We start from the raw sequence: 20,035 nt of genomic DNA on the forward strand, positions 1-20,035 counted from the left end.
CACAGACTGAACACGAGTCAACAATGTGATGCAGCAGCAAAAAAATCAAACACATTTCTGGGTTGCATTAAGAGAAGCATAGAGTCTAGATCACCTGAGGTAATTATCCCCCTCTACTCTTCCTTAGTCAGACCTCATCTGGAATACTGTGTCCAGTTCAGGGCGCCACACTTTAAAAAAGACATAGACAAACCAGAGCAAGTTCAGAGAAGAGTTACCAAGATGGTGAGCAGTCTGCAAATGATGTCCTATGAGGAACGGTTGAAGGACCTGGGAATGTATAACTTGCAAAAAAGAAGGCTGATAGGAGACTTAATATCTGCCTACAAATATCTGAAGGGCCGTCACAGTGCAGAGAGATCAGCCATATTCTCATCTGCACAAGGAAAGACTAGACGCAATGGGATGAAACTGAAAGGGAGGAGACACAAATTAGATATTAGACAATGAGGGGATCAATAAGTGCAACAGGTCACCATGGGAGGTGGTCAGTTCTCCTTCAATGGAAGTCTTCAGAGGCTGGACAGACATCTGTCTAGGATGATTTAGTGAATCCTGCACTGAGCAGTGGGTTGGACCCGATGACATTGGAGGTCCCTTCCAATTCTAGTATTCTATGATTTTATCTTTTTTTTAATTTAGATTTTTATTATTTATTTAGATTATTAATATGGCAAAAGTTTTTTTTTTAAGTTTTATTACCTTTAATTTTTTTTTGTTAATTAATAAAAATTTTCCAATTTTTTTAGTCCCTAAAGGGAACAAAAACTTGCAATGGATTGATCGCTCCTGTAATATGATGTAACACCATAAACATTATACTGCAATCTGATAGGCAATCTATCAAGCCATGCCCGTGGCATGACTTGAAAGGAAATCTGCCATAGCAGCCTTGGAGATTTTCAGAAGGCCCCTGCCTGCCATGGGAACCGCATGACAACCCACAATTTCATCATGAGGGAACCCTTCAGTTCCTCCGAACATCGATCAGGCATTTAAATGCCGTTTTCAGAATTGACTGCAGAATTTAAAGGGTCATTGGCACAGATGATCGGAGCTGTTGTGGGAGGGTGTTGCCTTTAAGAAACAGCCAGAACCTGCATCGTATGCAGCGGGATCAACCCCTGATCCCCATCCATGCAAACACTGAACGCACAGGATGTAACTGTATGGAGTTACATCCAATATTTGAGGCATAATCAACATTGCTTTACTGTTCAATGTAAAGTACTGACAGGGATGGAAACCACGTAAGACAGAGACCAAAGAGCCGTCAGTCTCACATATTCTTCCCTACGGTGCTAGCCGGGTTCCGTCCCCATGTAGAAAAATGCAGAAAACTTTGGAGGGAACCAGCAATGGACCCCTAAAAACCTAGTGTGAAAAGAGCCTTATTTTGGTTTTGTGAAAAGGCGCTTCTTCCAATTGGCTTGTTCATTAATACCACAAATAGTCAGACCTGGGGCGGAGCTACAGAGCGCATACAGAATACTCACCGCCGGCCGCCATGTAATTGTTCTTCTTTTCTGAAATAAACAGAGGGGATGGAATTAGGAATGGAAAACCATCTCAACTGGAGGATTCAAGGAGGCCGATATCACAGAAGAATAGGCTTAATAGTACAAAATTGTAACACGTCCCTGTAAAACTCTCTGGGTCCGTCCTGCACCCCCCATGTGCCTGTATTGAAATATAACTGAACAGAGTCCTGGAGGTTCCCACCATCTGACTGTCCGCCATGTAATACATTTTACCTGCAGGAGAAACATCCGGCTTTCCCTGGAAAACTAGCCTTATGCCAGGGCTGCTAGGTGCGGCTGCAAGCTAAAAGTTTACACTTAAAGTGAACGTCCTTTTGAAGAACACATTTTCTTGTTTAACTACTTCACAACCGCTCACAGTAAATTTAGATTGCTGCCTGGGCTGTGTGCAGCTGTGGTGTAAATTTAAGTTCTCATGGCAGCGGGTGATTGTGCCCCACTTCACTGAAGATAAAACACCCAAAGAAGCGGTTACAGCAGCCTGTAGTTATGGTGCCGTCATCGGAATCTGATTGGTTTAAATCCCAGTGACATCATTAGTGACAGGGAATCACAGTGCTAAATTGAAGGGAGTTAGGGTTAGAAGGCATCATGGTTAAATCATTCATCCTCCATAAGAACAGTGTCCCTCTAGCTAAGCTGAGGAAGAAATATTGCCCCGAATCGCATCGTTGTTGCTGGGTAACCTATCTATATGTATTAGTAATTATTAGGACATTATAGTCCCAGTGTTTCTGGTGGCACATCACACTCACAGTAGCTTGATTCCCACACAAGACATACACAGCTTGGCTCCTCCCATAGCAGTGACATCACCACAGGTCCTTCAGCCCACTGGATCTCTGCGGTGGAGGTAGGTTAGTGTGTTCTGTCAGGACTGCTGAGTTGTGTCTGACATAATAGCGGTTTAGTTGTATTCTCATTTTGTTATTTTTGTCTTCTAATATATTACACAGACCTCCTGCTCCTCTGATAATAATATCTTACACAGACGACCTCCTCATACACTAATCTATTACACAGACGACCTCCTCCTCCTCAAATACTAATATATTACACAGACCTCCTGCTCCTCATACAATATCATACACAGACAACCCCTCTGCTCCAACTACCACACAGCTTCCCACCAGCACTGAGCCACTATGTACCACACAGAAATGAGCCCAGCACCCACTCTTATGAAAGCTGCTCAAAAAGAAATCTGTGTTGCCCATAGCAACTAATAACAGCGCAGCTTTCATTTTACCTCATCAGTATAACAAGTGAAAACTGAGCTGTGATTGGTTGCTATTGGCAGCAAAAATTACATGGAAAGTCGGTGAGTTTTTGATTTTTAATTACGCCAGTATTACACAGACCTCCTGCTCCTCAAATACTAATATTACACAGATGACATCCTCCTCATATACTAATATATTACACAGCTGACCTCTTCCTCCTCATATATGAATATATTAAATCAGTACACACATATACACACACACACACACACACACACACACATATATTTAAGTCCTTTTGAAGAAATTAATTTGGAAATAAAAGATAAGTCAGTCTTTCTCCACTTGCCTCAAATTGTATGAATAGGAAGCTTGTGCCATTGGTAGATTTTGTCTTCTTTTCCATTTACTGGGAATATTCCCTCCCTTAGTAGATTTACTGCCACTCTGATAAGCGGACACTCCATTCCTGAGTCACCAATGACTGCCTTAGTTTTGCTGGGCACATTCTACACCTCCCTGATACAAGACTGGCCAGAATCACTATGTCATGAAATCAATAAAAATGGGAAACGTTTGTGGGGAAGGCAAAAGATCACCTGGTGAAGTATTTATAGAGCACTTGCGTACTATCAGCCTTACATGGGATAGTGGAGCAATTCTGGTGGCGGTAAAGTGCAGTATTGGTGGAAAGGTACTTATTAGAGATGAGCGAGCACCAAAATGCTCGGGTGCTCGTTACTCGAGACGAACTTTTCACGATGCTCGAGGGTTCATTTCGAGTAACGAACCCCATTGAAGTCAATGGACGACCCGAGCATTTTTGTATATCGCCGATGCTCGCTAAGGTTTTCATTTGTGAAAATCTGGGCAATTGAAGAAAGTGATGGGAATGACACAGCAACGGATAGGGCAGGCGAGGGGCTACATGTTGGGCTGCATCTCAAGTTCACAGGTCCCACTATTAAGCCACAAGAGCGGCAAGAGTGCCCCCCCCCACAACTTTTACTTCTGAAAAGCCCTCATTAGCAATGGATACCTTAGCTAAGCACCACACTACCTCCAACAAAGCACAATCACTGCCTGCATGACACTCTGCTGCCACTTCTCCTGGGTTACATGCTGACCAACCCCCCCCCCCCCCCACGACCCAGTGTCCACAGCGCACACCAAACTGTCCCTGCCCAGCCTTCAGCTGCCCTCATGCCATGCCACCCTCATGTCTATTTATAAGTGCGTCTGCCATAAGGAGGAACCGCAGGCACACACTGCAGAGGGTTGGCACGGCTAGGCAGCGACCCTCTTTAAAAGGGGCGGGGCGATAGCCCACAATGCTGCACAGAAGCAATGAGAAATCCAATCCTGTGCCACCTCCATCTGGAGCTGCACATGTGGGCATAGCAATGGGGAACCTATGTGCCACACACTATTCATTCTGTCAAGGTGTCTGCATGCCCCAGTCAGACCGCGTTTTTTTATAAATAGTCACAGGCAGGTACAACTGGGAATCCCCAACTCCGCAATGGGAATGCCGTGTGCACCCACAGCATGGGTGGGTGCCAGGAAGCCACCGGCGGTACATAAAAATATCACATTGCATTGCCCATCACAGCTGAGGTAATAATGTCATGTTTAATGCAGGTGGGCTTCGGCCCACACTGCATGCCCCAGTCAGACTAGGGTTCTTTAGAAGTGGACACAGATGCATTTACAACTCCCTGTGGACCCACACCATGGGTGGCTCCCTGGAACCCACCGGCAGTACATAAAAATATCCCATTGCATTGCCCATCACAGCTGAGGTAATAATGTCATGTTTAATGCAGGCGGGCTTTGGCCCACACTGCATGCCCCAGTCAGACTGGGGTTCTTTAGAAGTGGACACATGTAGTTACAACTCCGTGTGGACCCACAGCATGGGTGGCTCCCTGGAACCCACCGGCGGTACATAAAAATATCCCATTGCATTGCCCATCACAGCTGATGTTACGTCAGCTGTAATGCAGGTGGGCAAAAAATTAATTGGATTACACTGTAGGCGAGGGCCCCAAAAATTGGTGTACCAACAGTACTAATGTACCTGAGAAAAATTGCCCATGCCCAACCGAGAGGGCAGGTGAAACCCATTAATCGCTTTGGTTAATGTGGCTTAATTGGTAACTAGGCCTGGAGGCAGCCCAGTTAAAATAAAAATTGGTTCAGGTGAAAGTTTCAACACTTTAATGAGCATTGAAACGTATAAAAATTGTTTAGAAAAATTATATGACTGAGCCTTGTGGGCCTAAGAAAAATTGCACGTTCGGCGTGGTTACGTCAGGTTTCAGGAGGAGGAGCAGTAGGAGGAGGAGGAATATTATACACAGATTGATGAAGCAAAAAGGTCCCCGTTTGGGATGGTGATAGAGAACGATGCTTCCATCCGCGGATGCAGCCTACGTATTGTTTATGTATCGCTGCTGTCCGCTGGTGGAGAAGAGAAGTCTGGGGAAATCCAGGCTTTGTTCATCTTGATGAGTGTAAGCCTGTCGGCACTGTCGGTTGACAGGTGGGTACGCTTATCCGTGATAATTCCCCCAGCCGCACTAAACACCCTCTCTGACAAGACGCTAGCCGCAGGACAAGCAAGCACCTCCAGGGCATACAGCGCGAGTTCAGGCCACGTGTCCAGCTTCAACACCCAGTAGTTGTAGGGGGCAGAGGCGTCACCGAGGACGGTCGTGCGATCGGCTACGTACACCCTCACCATCCTTTTGCAGTGCTCCCGCCAACTCAGCCTTGACTGGGGACCGGTGACACAGTCTTGCTGGGGAGCCATAAAGCTGTCAAAGGCCTTAGAGAGTGTTCCCCTGCCTGCGCTGTACATGCTGCCTGATCTCTGCACCTCCCCTGCTACCTGGGCCGCGGAAATGCGCCTTCGGCCACTAGCGCTGTCGGATGGGAAGTTTACCATCAGTTTGTCCACCAGCGCCCTGTGGTATAGCATCATTCTCGAACCCCTTTCCTCTTCGGAAATGAGAGTGGAAAGGCTCTCCTTATACCGTGGGTCGAGCAGTGTGTACACCCAGTAATCTGTAGTGGCCAGAATGCGTGTAACGCGAGGATCACGAGAGAGGCATCCTAACATGAAGTCAGCCATGTGTGCCGGGGTACCTGTACGCAACACATGGCTGTCCTCACTAGGAAGATCACTTTCAGGATCCTCCTCCTCCTCCTCCTCCTCTGGCCATGCACGCTGACAGGATGATAGGCAAGCTGCATCTGTACCCTCAGCAGTGGGCCAAGCTGTCTCTTCCCCCTCCTCCTCATGCTCCTCCCCCTCCTCCTCAACGCGCTGAGATATAGACATGAGGTTGCTCTGACTATCCAGCGACATACTGTCTTCCCCCGCCTCCGTTTCTGATTCCAAAGCGTCTGCCTTTATGCTTTGCAGGGAACTTCTCAAGAGGCATAGCAGAGGAATGGTGACGCTAATGATTGCAGCATCCCCGCTCACCATCTGGGTAGACTCCTCAAAGTTTCCAAGGACCTGGCAGATGGCTGCCAACCAGGCCCACTCTTCTGTAAATAATTGAGGAGGCTGACTCCCACTGCGCCGCCCATGTTGGAGTTGGTATTCCACTATAGCTCTACGCTGCTCATAGAGTCTGGCCAACATGTGGAGCGTAGAGTTCCACTGTGTGGGCACGTCGCACAGCAGTCGGTGCACTGGCAGATTAAACCGATGTTGCAGTGTCCGCAGGGTGGCAGCGTGCGTGTGGGATTTGCGGAAATGTGCGCAGAGCTGGCGCACCTTTCCGAGCAGGTATGACAAGTGGGGGTAGCTTTTCAGAAAGCGCTGAACCACCAAATTAAAGACATGGGCCAGGCATGGCACGTGCGTGAGGCTGCCGAGCTGCAGAGCCGCCACCAGGTTACGGCCGTTGTCACACACGACCATGCCCGGTTGGAGGCTCAGCGGCGCAAGCCAGCGGTCGATCTGCTCTGTCAGACCCTGCAGCAGTTCGTGGGCCGTGTGCCTCTTTTCTCCTAAGCTGAGTAGTTTCAGCACGGCCTGCTGACGCTTGCCCACCGCTGTGCTGCCACGCCGCGTGACACCGACTGCTGGCGACGTGCTGCTGCTGACACATCTTGATTGCGAGACAGAGGTTGCGTAGGAGGAGGAGGAGGGTGGTTTAGTGGAGGAAGCATACACCGCTGCAGATACCACCACCGAGCTGGGGCACGCAATTCGGGGGGTGGGTAGGACGTGAGCGGTCCCAGGCTCTGACTCTGTCCCAGCCTCCACTAAATTCACCCAATGTGCCGTCAGGGAGATATAGTGGCCCTGCCCGCCTGTGCTTGTCCACGTGTCTGTTGTTAAGTGGACCTTGGCAGTAACCGCGTTGGTGAGGGCGCGTACAATGTTGCGGGAGACGTGGTCGTGCAGGCCTGGGACGGCACATCGGGAAAAGTAGTGGCGACTGGGAACCGAGTAGCGCGGGGCCGCCGCCGCCATCATGTTTTTGAAAGCCTCCGTTTCCACAAGCCTATACGGCAGCATCTCTAGGCTGATCAATTTTGCAATGTGCACGTTTAACGCTTGAGCGTGCGGGTGCGTGGCGTCGTACTTGCGCTTGCGCTCAAACAGTGGCGCTAGCGATGTCTGGACGCTACGCTGAGAGACATTGCTGGATGGGGCCGAGGACAGCGGAGGTGAGGGTGTGGGTGCAGGCCAGGAGACGGTAGTGCCTGTGTCCTGAGAGGGGGGTTGGATCTCAGTGGCAGGTTGGGGCACAGGGGGAGAGGCAGTGGTGCAAACCGGAGGTGGTGAACGGGCATCGTCCCACCTTGTGGGGTGCTTGGCCATCATATGCCTGCGCATGCTGGTGGTGGTGCCTCCCCAGCTGATCTTGGCGCGACAAAGGTTGCACACCACTGTTCGTCGGTCGTCAGGCGTCTCTGTGAAAAACTTCCACACCGTAGAGCACCTTGACCTCTGCAGGGTGGCATGGCGCGAGGGGGCGCTTTGGGAACCAGTTGGTGGATTATTCGGTCTGGCCCTGCCTCTACCACTGGCCACCGCAGTGGCTCGGCCTGTGCCCACACCCTGACTTGGGCCTCCGCGTCCTCGCCCGCGTCCACATCCTATAGGCATACCCCTACCCCTCAGCATGGTGTATTACCAGTAGTGCAGAAACAGAACGCTGTAATTAAATGTGCCGCTTATTGGCCTGTGGTTGGAGGCTGACTTCGTTTACGGAACGCCAGGAAATAATTTGGCGCAAGCCTGCTGTAACACTTAGCTGGCTGCGTACGATTTTGTAGAACTACTACACCCAGCACACACGGACCCAGAACACTGAGCACAGTGACAGGCAGGCCAAATAAATTTTTTTCCAATATTTTTTAGAAAAGGCCCACTGCCACTGCCTATATTCAATCAATAATATATGTCTTCTGTCCCTGGAGTGTGTCACAGAACTGTAGAGTGTTGCACTGTTATTAACTGCAACAGAGCGGTGATTTCAGAGCCCAGACAGAGCCAGGAAATAATTTGGCGCAAGCCTGCTGTAACACTTAGCTGGCTGCGTGTGATTTTGTAGAACTACTACACCCAGCACACACAGACCCAGAACACTGAGCACAGTGACAGGCAGGCCAAATACATTTTTTCCCAATATTTTTTAGAAAAGGCCCACTGCCACTGCCTATATTCAATCAATAATATATGTCTTCTGCCCCTGGAGTGTGTCACAGAACTGCAGAGTGTTGCACTGTTATTAACTCCAACAGAGCGGTGATTTCAGAGCCAGGAAATAATTTGGCGCAAGCCTGCTGTAACACTTAGCTGGCTGCGTATGATTTTGTAGAACTACTACACCCAGCACACACAGACCCAGAACACTGAGCACAGTGACAGGCAGGCCAAATAGATTTTTTGCCCAATATTTTTTAGAAAAGGACCACTGCGTATATTCAATCAATAATATATGTCTTCTGTCCCTGCCTACACACTTCTGTCCCTGGAGTATTACTGCAGGGTGCAATGCTCTGCACGGCCGATATACCAAAAAAAAAAAATGTGCAACACTGCTAAAAGCAGCCTCCACACTACTGCACACGGTTAGTTGTGGCCCTAAGAAGGACCGTTGGGGTTCTTGAAGCCTACACTAACTCCTAACACTCTCCCTACAGCAGCTCCAACACAATAGCACTGTCCCTCAGCTATGTCACAACGCATCTGAGGCGAGCCGCGGGAGGGGCCGATTTTTATTCTCGGGTGACACCTGATCTCGCCAGCCACTCACTGCAGGGGGGTGGTATAGGGCTTGAACGTCGCAGGGGGAAGTTGTAATGCCTTCCCTGTCTTTCAATTGGCCAGAAAAGCGCGCTAACGTCTCAGAGATGAAAGTGAAAGTAACTCGAACATCGCGTGGTACTCGTTAGGAGTAACGAGCATCTCGAACACGCTAATACTCGAACGAGTATCAAGCTCGGACGAGTACGTTCGCTCATCTCTAGTACTTATCCTAATTAGGTTTCCTGGTGCTGAAGTAGTAAAAGAGGTATGTGCATGGAAAATTGAGTGCAGCCAACCCAGTATCCGTACAACTTGTGGGTTTATGTATAGCAAGTGTAGTGGTAAACGTCAAGAGAAAACTGGGAATAAGGTGCAATCCTTAGATAGATGGGGACATACATTGGTATATGTCATGAAAATTCTCAGCTTTTATTTGATAAAAAGAGCTTTGAAGATGCAGTGCATTTTGGAGCAATACAATGCTTCATCTTCAGTATTGCTGGGAGTACATTGCATACAATATACAGAAAACCTATATATGCTATGAAAGAATACATAGTGGGGAGATAGGGGAAACAGAAGTTGTGAGGAAAAATAACACATAAAGAATACCTACATAAGATGAGTATGAGCAATATTTCTTCCTCCCCAGCAGTACCGCAGCAGTTGCAACTGCAGCACTACACCCATTGGCAGTTTTCACACCTGGGCCCAGTCCTCAGTTGCTTGCTCTGTCCCGTTACAAGGGTGATCCCAAAGTAGTATTCATAATGTCTCACCTGTCTGGACAAGCATTGGCTGGGAGAGAAATGATCCATTGGTTAATGACATCAGGGCATTTTCAGAGATCTTACGAGGGTTTTTTTTGATGAGCCCAATCATACTAATTCTGCAGCCTACGCTCCTATTTGCCATTCAGTTTTGTACCCTGGACTCGGAACTGGTTTCGAACAATGAGACCCTGGTGGCGGATTTCTGGGAGGGATTGGCATGGTCGCATTAAAGACGAGTTGGCTGGTCGCGAGGATCCAACTTCTCTGGACGCCTTAATCTCCTTGGCCATGACAATTGATCTCTGGTTCCAGGAGGAGACCAAGGATGCTGTTCAGCAAAAGGAGGTCGATATGCCTGGCACCAAGGTTCCAGAGACCGCTGTGTGTTCCGTCTACCACCACCTTGTCTAGTGACCCTGAGCACATGCAGCTAGATCAGCTTAAACTGACAAAGGAGGAGCGCATGCGCAGACTCTTTAAGGGACTGTGCATGTACTGTGGAGCTTTGGGCCATCAGGTCCGTACCTGTTCTCTCAAACCAGGAATCTCCTCAGTCTAGGGTCAGTAAGAGAGGCTACCCTAGATGAGGATCACTCCTCTCCAAGATTGAATCTAGCTTTGATGTTGTCCCTTACCAATGGACAGTTTACCGTGGTGGCGTTTCTGGATTCTGGCTCGGAATTTCTTACAGTAAGCCATGGTGGATCACTACCAAATTCCTGTTCCACGCCTTGAGAGACCTTTGGTGGTGACCATGGTCAATGGTAGTACCATTCAGTTTGTCACAGAGCCGTTGGAGCTGAGAATACCCGTTCTTCACTCTGAGAAAATTACCCTGCTGGTGCTCCCTAAGGTGACCAGTCTCCTATTACTGAGTCTGCCATGGTGTTTGCTTGCATAACCCTACCCTATATGGGAGCACTGGGTAGGTGTTAAGTTGGGGAGCATCCTGCCATACCAGGTGCCTGCTCTCCATTCAGCCTGCTCACCGTTCCACTGCACCCCACAACCATCAGGGACTGCCAGAGGCCTAGTACAGCTTTAGTGATGTGTTTAACAAGAAGGAGGCAGAAAATCTGCCGCCTCATTGCCCCTATGACTGCCCTATTGAGCTTGTCCCCAGTTCTTTACCTCCTCGAGGCAGGGTATATCCCCTGTCACTTCCCAAGAGTTGAGCGATGGTCAAATATGTCAAGGACAACCTAGCCAAAGGGTTTATTCGCAAAGCATCCTTCCCTGCCCAGGACGGATTCTCCTTCGTGAAAAAGAAGAAGAATGGGTCGCTTCATCCCTGCATCGACTATCAGGGTTTGAACGTGATAACAATTAAAGGGGTTGTCCGGCGAAAGCAAGTGGGGTAAAGCACTTCTGTATGGCCATATTAATGCACTTTGTAATATACATCATGCATTAAATATTGGCCATACAGAAGTTATACACTTACCCCCTCCGGTGCTGGTGTCCGCGTCTCCATGGCGCTGACTGAAGCTGCCTACTCCCTCGATTAGACGCGCTTGCGCTGTCTGGTCTTCTGTTCTGTTGAATGGGGCCACTCCGGCATGCGCAGAAGACCTGTGTGGCGCGAGCACGCCGGAGCGGCCCCATTCAACAGAACAGAAGACCAGACAACGCAGGCGCGTCTAATCGAGGGAGAAGGCAGCTTCAGTCGGCGCCATGGAGACGTGGACGCCAGCACCGGAGGGGGTAAGTGTATAACTTCTGTATGGCCAATATTTAATGCACGATGTATATTACAAAGTGCATTAATATGGCCATACAGAAGTGTCTTACCCCACTTGCTTTCGCGGGACAACCCCTTTAAGAATAAATGTCCGTGGCCCTTGATCTCAGAATTGTTTGACAATCTACCCAGCGCACAGATTTTCACTGATCTTGATCTACGAGGAGCTTAGAACCTGATCCACATTCATGAGGGTGACGAAACGAGGACTGCTTTCAACACGCAAAATGGGCATTATGAATTATTTTAGTAATGCCTTTCAGCCAAGTGAATGATCCAGCCATCTTTGAAGAGTTCGTGAATGATATCCTCAGAGATCTTCTCCACAAATGCGTTGTCATATATCTAGACAACATCCTGATCTGCTCTCCAGAAATTCATTCACACCGAAGGCAGGTCCGTACTATACTCCAGTGGTTAAAGGGGTTGTCCCGCGAAACAAAGTGGGGGTATACACTTCTGTATGGCCATATTAATGCACTTTGTAATGTACATTGTGCATTAATTATGAGCCATACAGAAGTTTTTCACTTACCTGTTCCGTTGCTAGCGTCCCCGTCTCCATGGTGCCGTCTAATCTTCAGCGTCTAATCGCCCGATTAGACGCGCTTGTGCAGTCCGGTCTTCTCCCTTCTGAATGGGGCCGCTCGTGCCAGAGAGCGGCTCCTCGTAGCTCCGCCCCGTCACGTGTGCCGATTCCAGCCAATCAGGAGGCTGGAATTGGCAATGGACAGCACAGAAGACCTGCGGTCCACCGAGGGTGAAGATCCCGGCGGCCATCTTCACAAGGTAAGTCAGAAGTCGCCGGAGCGCGGGGATTCGGGTAAGTACTGGACGGTTTGTTTTTTTTATGCCTGCATCGGGTTTGTCTCGCGCCGAACGGGGGGGCTATTGAAAAAAAAAAAAACCCGTTTCGGCGCGGGACAACCCCTTTAAGGGAGAACCGTCTTTTTGCCAGATCCGAGAAATGCATCTTTGAGTATAAAAACCCTTCTTTCTTTAGGATACATAGTCTCCAAGCAAGGTTTGCAAATGGCCTGTTCGTCAGGACTTCATGCTATTCAGTGATTTTTGAGCTTCACGAAGTACAACAGGCAGTTCATCCCACACTTTTCCATTTTGTCGTTTCCCATCTCTGCCCTTTCCCACAAAGGAGCTGATGCCAAGCAATGGTCTCTGGAGGCTAAATCCACTTTCCAAGCCCTGAAACTCACCTTCTCGTCAGCACCCGTGTTGCACTAACCGGAAGTTACTAAACAGTTCTTTTTGGAGGTCGATGCCTCTTCCTCTGGCACTGGTGCAGTCCTATTGCAGAAAGGTGCCTCGGGTAGGAAGGTGACATATGGGTTCTTTTCCAAATCTTTCTCTGCTGTGGAACTGAACTACTCTACAGGAGACTGTGAACTACTGCCCATCAAGATGGCTCTAAACTTTTGGCGGTTCCTGCTGGAGGGAACCTGTAGTAGTTTTCACTGACCATACGAACTTGAAATATATACAGATCACACAGAGGTTCAACCCTCATCAAGCCCGGTGGTCATTTTTTTTTTTGCTCAGTTCAATATTGTCCTACACTTTCATCCTGCTGACAAGAATGTTAAAGTTGATGCGCTATCTAGGGAATTTGATTCTAATGATTCTTAGGAGGTCCGACAATTTATCATTGACTCTATCACAATGGTAACAGTGGCTCCTGTCCGGGTTAGGGATATTCTGCCCGGAAAGACTTTTGTACCCCAACGCAAGAGGAAGTTGGTCCTGTCCTGGGAACATTGTTCTAAAGTTGATGGGCATTCCGGCCAACACAAGACTCAAATTAATCTGTCGTCACTACTGGTGGCCATCCACAGTGAAGGATGGCTGCAACTTCGTCTCTGTTTGTGCCACCTGCGCTCATAACAAGTCCCTGAAACAAAGACCCGCTGGTTTTCTGTGTCCTTTACCCATCCCTAAGACTCCATGGGCAGCATACAGCCATGGATTTCATCCCAGATTTGCCTCCCTCCGAAAGGATGCACTGGCATTTGGGTGGTCGTCGACCGATTTTCCAAAATGGCTCATTTTGTATCATTGCTGGTTACCATCTGCCAGCAAACTAGCTGAGAGGTAGCTTGACCATATTTTTCACCCCCATGGATTTCTCCGGCACATAGTATTCAATTTATTTCTAAATTTTGGAGGTCTCTTTGTAAGTTCATGGGGGTATCTTTGGACTTCTCTTTGGCTTACCATTTGCAGTCGAATGGGTAGGTGGAAAATTCGAACCAGATCCTGACAACCTATCTCTGCTATTTTACTAATGCCCATCAGGACCATTGGGTTAGTCTGCTGTCCTGGGCATTCTCACATAACCAGCATGTCAGTGACGCCACAAAGAGTACATGGTCAACAGCCCAGAATTCCTCTGCCTATTTCCACCACCTCTGAGGTCCCAGCAGCAGGTTTTTTCAGCAGAGAGGTTTTCCAGAATCTGGTGGGAGACCAAGATGACTCTGGAGAGAGATGTTGCTTCAATAAAGAGGTTTACAGATTGTCGGCATCGCCCTTCTCGATAATTTTATCCAAGGGACAGAGCATGGCTCTCCTCCAAGCATATCAGGTTGAGAGTGCCATTTTACAAGCTTGCTCCACGATTCTCGGGTCCCTTTGAAATTTCTAAGAGAGTAAATTCTGTGTGTTACAAGCTACGCCTTCTAGCCTCCCTACATATTCCCAACTCCTTTCATGCTTCACTGCTTGAACTGCTTGTTCTAAATAGGTTTTCCAGAGATCCCAGACTTGCTACTACTCAGATGAACTCGGAGAACATCTATGAGGTAAAATACATTTTGGATATCAAATGAATTGTGAACAAGACCATTTTCTTAGTGTATTAGAAGAGGAGAGATCGTGGAAAACCTGTGAGAAGATCAATGCTCCTCTCCTGATTCAGAGATTTCTACAGAGGACTGGAAGGAGGAGGAGACGGGATAAGGGAGAGGTACTATTAGGTTTGCAGTTCAGAATCATCCTTCACTTGCTGTTTCTGGCAGACGTGGGCGTCGTCCTGTTTTTCCTGTAGCTTAAACTGCTGCATACTTCTCACCAGCCCTTCAGTGGTTACCTGCTCCAGTGATTCCAGCTCAGCTCTAGGGCATGGTAATTATCTCTCTATATAGCTGAGTTGGTAGTTCAGTGTTTTTGTAAGTTTACTTCTGACAACCAGTATAGGTCTCATCTCAGTTTGTCTCATCTGTGCTTATCTGTGCCTTATTGTAGTTTGTGTGTTTATGGCTCTCTAGTCCTTATACATTACTAGAGATGAGCGAACACCAAAATGTTCGGGTGCTCGTTATTCGGAACGAACTTCCCGCGATGCTCGAGGGTTCGTTTCGAACAACGAACCCCATTGAAGTCAATGGGCGACCAGAGCATTTTTGTATTTCGCCGATGCTCGCTAAGGTTTTCATGTGTGAAAATCTGGGCAATTCAAGAAAGTGATGGGAATGACACAGAAACGGATAGGGCAGGCGAGGGGCTACATGTTGGGCTGCATCTCAAGTTCACAGGTCCCACTATTAAGCCACAATACCGGCAAGAGTGGGCCCCCCCCCCCCTCCCAACAACTTTTACTTCTGAAAAGCCCTCATTAGCATGGCATACCTTTGCTAAGCACCACACTAGCTACAACAAAGCACAATCACTGCCTGGATGACACTCCGCTGCCACTTCTCCTGGGTTACATGCTGACCAACCGCCCCCCCTCCCCCCCACAGCGCACACCAAAGTGTCCCTGCGCAGCCTTCAGCTGCCCTCATGCCACACCACCCTCATGTCTATTTAGAAGTGCGTCTGCCATGAGGAGGAACCGCAGGCACACACTGCAGAGGGTTGGCACGGCTAGGCAGCGACCCTCTTTAAAAGTGGCGGGGCGATAGCCCACAATGCTGTACAGAAGCAATGAGAAATAGAATCCTGTGCCACCGCCATCAGGAGCTGCACATGTAGGCATAGCAATGGGGAACCTATGTGCCACACACTATTCATTCTGTCAAGGTGTCTGCATGCCCCAGTTAGACCGGGCTTTTTAATTCATAGACACAGGCAGGTACAACTCCCTATTGTGAAGTCCCTGTGGACTGACAGCATGGGTGGGTGCCAGGAAGCCACCGGCGGTACATAGAAATATCCCATTGCATTGCCCAACACAGCTGAGGTAGTAATGTTGTGCATAATGCAGGTGGGCTTCGGCCCACACTGCATGCCCCAGTCAGACTGGGGTTCTTTAGAAGTGGACACATGTAGGTTAAACTCCCTGTGGACCCACTGCCTGGGTGGGTGCCAGGAAGCCACCGGCGGTACATAGAAATATCCCATTGCATTGCCCAACACAGCTGAGGTAGTAATGTCGTGCGTAATACAGGTGGGCTTCGGCCCACACTGCATGCCCCAGTCAGACTGGGGTTCTTTACAAGTGTACAGATGTATTAAAAACTCCGTGTGCACCTACAGCATGGGTGGCTCCCTGGAACCCACCGGCGGTACACAAAAATATCCCATTGCATTGCCCAACACAGCTGAGGTAACGTCAGCTGGAATGCAGGTGGGCTAAAAATTAATTTGATTACACTGTAGGCGAGGGCCCACAAAAATTGCTGTATCAACAGTACTAATGTACATCCCAAAAATTGGCCATGGCCAGCCAAGAGGGCAGGTGAAACCCATTAATCGCTTTGGTTAATGTGGCTTAAGTGGTAACTAGGCCTGGAGGCAGCCCAGTGTAACGAAAAATTGGTTCAAGTTACAGTTCCAACGCTTTTAAGCGCATTGAAACTTATAAAAATTGTTCAGAAAAATTATTTGAGTGAGCCTTGTGGCCCTAAGAAAAATTGCCCGTTCAGCGTGATTACGTGAGGTTTCAGGAGGAGGAGCAGGAGGAGGAGGAGGAATATTAGACACAGATTGATGAAGCAGAAATGTCCCCGTTTTGGATGGTGAGAGAGAACGTAGCTTCCATCCGCGGGTGCAGCCTACGTATTGCTTACGTATCGCTGCTGTCCGCTGGTGGAGAACAGAAGTCTGGGGAAATCCAGCCTTTGTTCATCTTGATGAGTGTTAGCCTGTCGGCACTGTCGGTTGACAAGCGGCTACGCTTATCTGTGATGATTCCCCCAGCCGCACTAAACACCCTCTCCGACAAGACGCTAGCCGCAGGACAAGCAAGCACCTCCAGGGCATACAGCGCTAGTTCAGGCCACATGTCCAGCTTCGACACCCAGTAGTTGTAGGGGGCAGAGGCGTCACCAAGGATGGTCGTGCGATCCGCTACGTACTCCCTCACCATCCTTTTACAGTGCTCCCGCCGACTCAGCCGTGACTGGGGAGCGGTGACACAGTCTTGGTGGGGAGCCATAAAGCTGGCCAGGCCCTTAAAGACTGTTGCACTGCCTGGGATGTACATGCTGCTCGATCTACGCACATCCCCTGCTACCTTGCCCTCGGTACTGCGCCTTCTGCCACTAGCGCTGTCGGCTGGGAATTTTACCATCAGCTTGTCCGCAAGGGTCCTGTGGTATAGCAACACTCTCGAACCCCTTTCCTCTTCGGGAATCAGAGTGTGCAGGTTCTCCTTATACCGTGGATCGAGCAGTGTGTACACCCAGTAATCCGTCGTGGCCAGAATGCGTGCAACGCGAGGGTCACGAGAAAGGCATCCTAACATGAAGTCAGCCATGTGTGCCAGGGTACCTGTACGCAACACATGGCTGTCTTCACTAGGAAGATCACTTTCAGGATCCTCCTCCTCCTCCTCAGGCCATACACGCTGAAAGGATGACAGGCAATCAGCCGGTGTACCGTCAGCAGCGGCCCAAGCTGTCTCTTCCCCCTCCTCCTCATCCTCCTCATGCTACTCCTCCTGTACGCGCTGAGAAATAGACAGGAGGGTGCCCTGACTATCCAGCGGCATACTGTCTTCCCCCGCCCCCATTTCCGAGCGCAAAGCAGCTGCCTTTATGGTTTGCAGGGAATTTCTCAAGATGCATAGCAGAGGAATGGTGACGCTAATGATTGTAGCATCGCCGCTCACCACCTGGGTAGACTCCTCAAAATTACCAAGGACATGGCAGATGTCTGCCAACCAGGCCCACTCTTCTGAAAGGAATTGAGGAGGCTGACTCCCACTGCGCCGCCCTTGTTGGAGTTGGTATTCCACTATAGCTCTACGTTGTTCATAGAGCCTGGCCAACATGTGGAGCGTAGAGTTCCACCGTGTGGGCACGTCGCACAGCAGTCGGTGCACTGGCAGCTTAAAGTGATGTTGCAGGGTGCGCAGGGTGGCAGCGTCCGTGTGGGACTTGCGAAAATGTGCGCAGAGCCGGCGCGCCTTTACGAGCAGGTCTGACAAGCGTGGGTAGCTTTTCAGAAAGCGCTGAACCACCAAATTAAAGACGTGGGCCAGGCATGGCACGTGCGTGAGGCTGCCGAGCTGCAGAGCCGCCACCAGGTTACGGCCGTTGTCACACACGACCATGCCCGGTTGGAGGCTCAGCGGCGCAAGCCAGCGGTCGGTCTGCTGTGTCAGACCCTGCAGCAGTTTGTGGGCCGTGTGCCTCTTATCGCCAAAGCTGAGTAGTTTCAGCACGGCCTGCTGACGCTTGCCCACCGCTGTGCTGCCACACCGTGCGACACCGACTGCTGGCGACATGCTGCTGCTAACACATCTTGATTGCGAGGCAGAGGAGGAGGAGGAGGAGGAGGAGGAGGAGGGTGCTTTAGTGGAGGAAGCATACACCTCCGCAGATACCACCACCGAGCTGGGGCCCGCAATTCTGGGGGTGGGTAGGACATGAGCGGTCCCAGGCTCTGACTCTGTCCCAGCCTCCACTAAATTCACCCAATGTGCCGTCAGGGAGATGTAGTGGCCCTGCCCGCCTGTGCTTGTCCACGTGTCCGTAGTTAAGTGGACCGTGGCAGTAACCGCGTTGGTGAGGGCGCGTACAATGTTGCGGGAGACGTGGTCGTGCAGGGCTGGGACGGCACATCGGGAAAAGTAGTGGCGACTGGGAACTGAGTAGCGCGGGGCCGCCGCCTCCATGATACTTTTGAAGGACTCTGTTTCCACAACCCTATACGGCAGCATCTCAAGGCTGATGAATTTTGCTATGCGGACGGTTAACGTTTGAGCGTGCGGGTGCGTGGCGGCGTACTTGCGCTTGCGCTCCAACAGTTGCGCAAGCGACGGCTGGACGGTGCGCTGAACTACACTGCTGGATGGGGCCGAGGACAGCGGAGGTGAGGGTGTGGGTGCAGGCCAGGAGACGGTAGTGCCTGTGTCCTGAGAGGGGGGTTGCATCTCAGTGGCAGGTTGGGGCACAGGGGGAGAGGCAGGGGTGCAAACCGGAGGCGCTGAACGGCCTTCGTCCCACCTTGCGGGGTGCTTGGCCATCATATGTCTGCGCATGGTGGTGGTGGTGAGGCTGTTGGTGTTGGCTCCCCGGCTGAGCTTTGCGCGACAAAGGTTGCACACCACTGTTCGTCGGTCGTCAGGCGTCTCTGTGAAAAACTGCCAGACCTTAGAGCACCTTGGCCTCTGCAGGGTGGCATGGCGCGAGGGGGCGCTTTGGGAAACACTTGGTGGATTATTCGGTCTGGCCCTGCCTCTACCCCTGGCCACCGCACTGCCTCTTGCAACCTGCCCTGCTGATGCCCTTGACTCCCCCTCTGAAGACCTGTCCTCCTGAGTAAGCGTTGCACACCAGGTGGGGTCAGTCACCTCATCGTCCTGCTGCTCTTCCTCCGAATCCTCTGTGCGCTGCTCCCTCGGACTTACTGCCCTTACTACTACCTCACAGCAAGACAACTGTGTCTGATCGTCATCGTCCTCCTCACCCACAGAAAGTTGTTGAGACAGTTGGCGGAAGTCCCCAGCCTCTTCCCCCGGACCCCGGGAACTTTCGAATGGTTGGGCATCAGTGACGATAAACTCCTCTGGTGGGAGAGGAACCGCTGCTGCCCAATCTAAGCAGGGGCCCGAGAACAGTTCCTGGGAGTGTTCCCGCTCCTGAGCAGGTGTTATTGTAGTGGAGTGAGGAGGCTGGGAGGAAGGAGGAGCAGCAGACAGAGGATTCAGATTGGCAGCAGTGGACGGCGCAGAACTGCGGGTAGACGATAGGTTGCTCGAAGCACTTTCTGCCATCCAGGACAGGACCTGCTCACACTGCTCATTTTCTAATAACCGTCTCCCGCGTGGACCCATTAATTGTGCGATGAATGTGGGGACACCAGAAACGTGCCTCTCTCCTAATCGCGCAACAGTCGGCTGCGACACACCTGGATCAGGAGCTTGGCCTGTGCCCACACCCTGACTTGGCCCTCCGCGTCCTCGGCCGCGTCCACGTCCTCTAGGCCTACCCCTACCCCTCAGCATGCTGTATTACCAGTGATTTGATTTCACAGGCAGCTAATAAATTGGCGCAAGACTGCAGGCCAAATATAAT

The 20,035-nt window shown here is 50.2% G+C and overlaps 1 protein-coding gene across 3 annotated transcripts in view; it reads right to left on the reverse strand.

The window, feature by feature from the left end:
* Window positions 1–20,035, reverse strand: part of LOC136579771 (class I histocompatibility antigen, F10 alpha chain-like) — an 87,766-nt gene that overhangs the window by 1,678 nt on the left and 66,053 nt on the right. For 2 of the 3 annotated variants that reach the window (XM_066579835.1, XM_066579836.1), the window contains exon 7: window positions 1,497–1,526. In XM_066579835.1, coding sequence (XP_066435932.1) covers window positions 1,497–1,526 — 30 coding nt within the window. Of the gene's footprint in view, window positions 1–1,496; window positions 1,527–9,660; window positions 9,843–20,035 lie in introns of those variants that run through there. The other variant, XM_066579837.1, reaches the window with a different exon arrangement.

Source organism: Eleutherodactylus coqui, chromosome 10, assembly GCF_035609145.1.
Source record: "Eleutherodactylus coqui strain aEleCoq1 chromosome 10, aEleCoq1.hap1, whole genome shotgun sequence".
Taxonomy (NCBI): domain Eukaryota; kingdom Metazoa; phylum Chordata; class Amphibia; order Anura; family Eleutherodactylidae; genus Eleutherodactylus; species Eleutherodactylus coqui.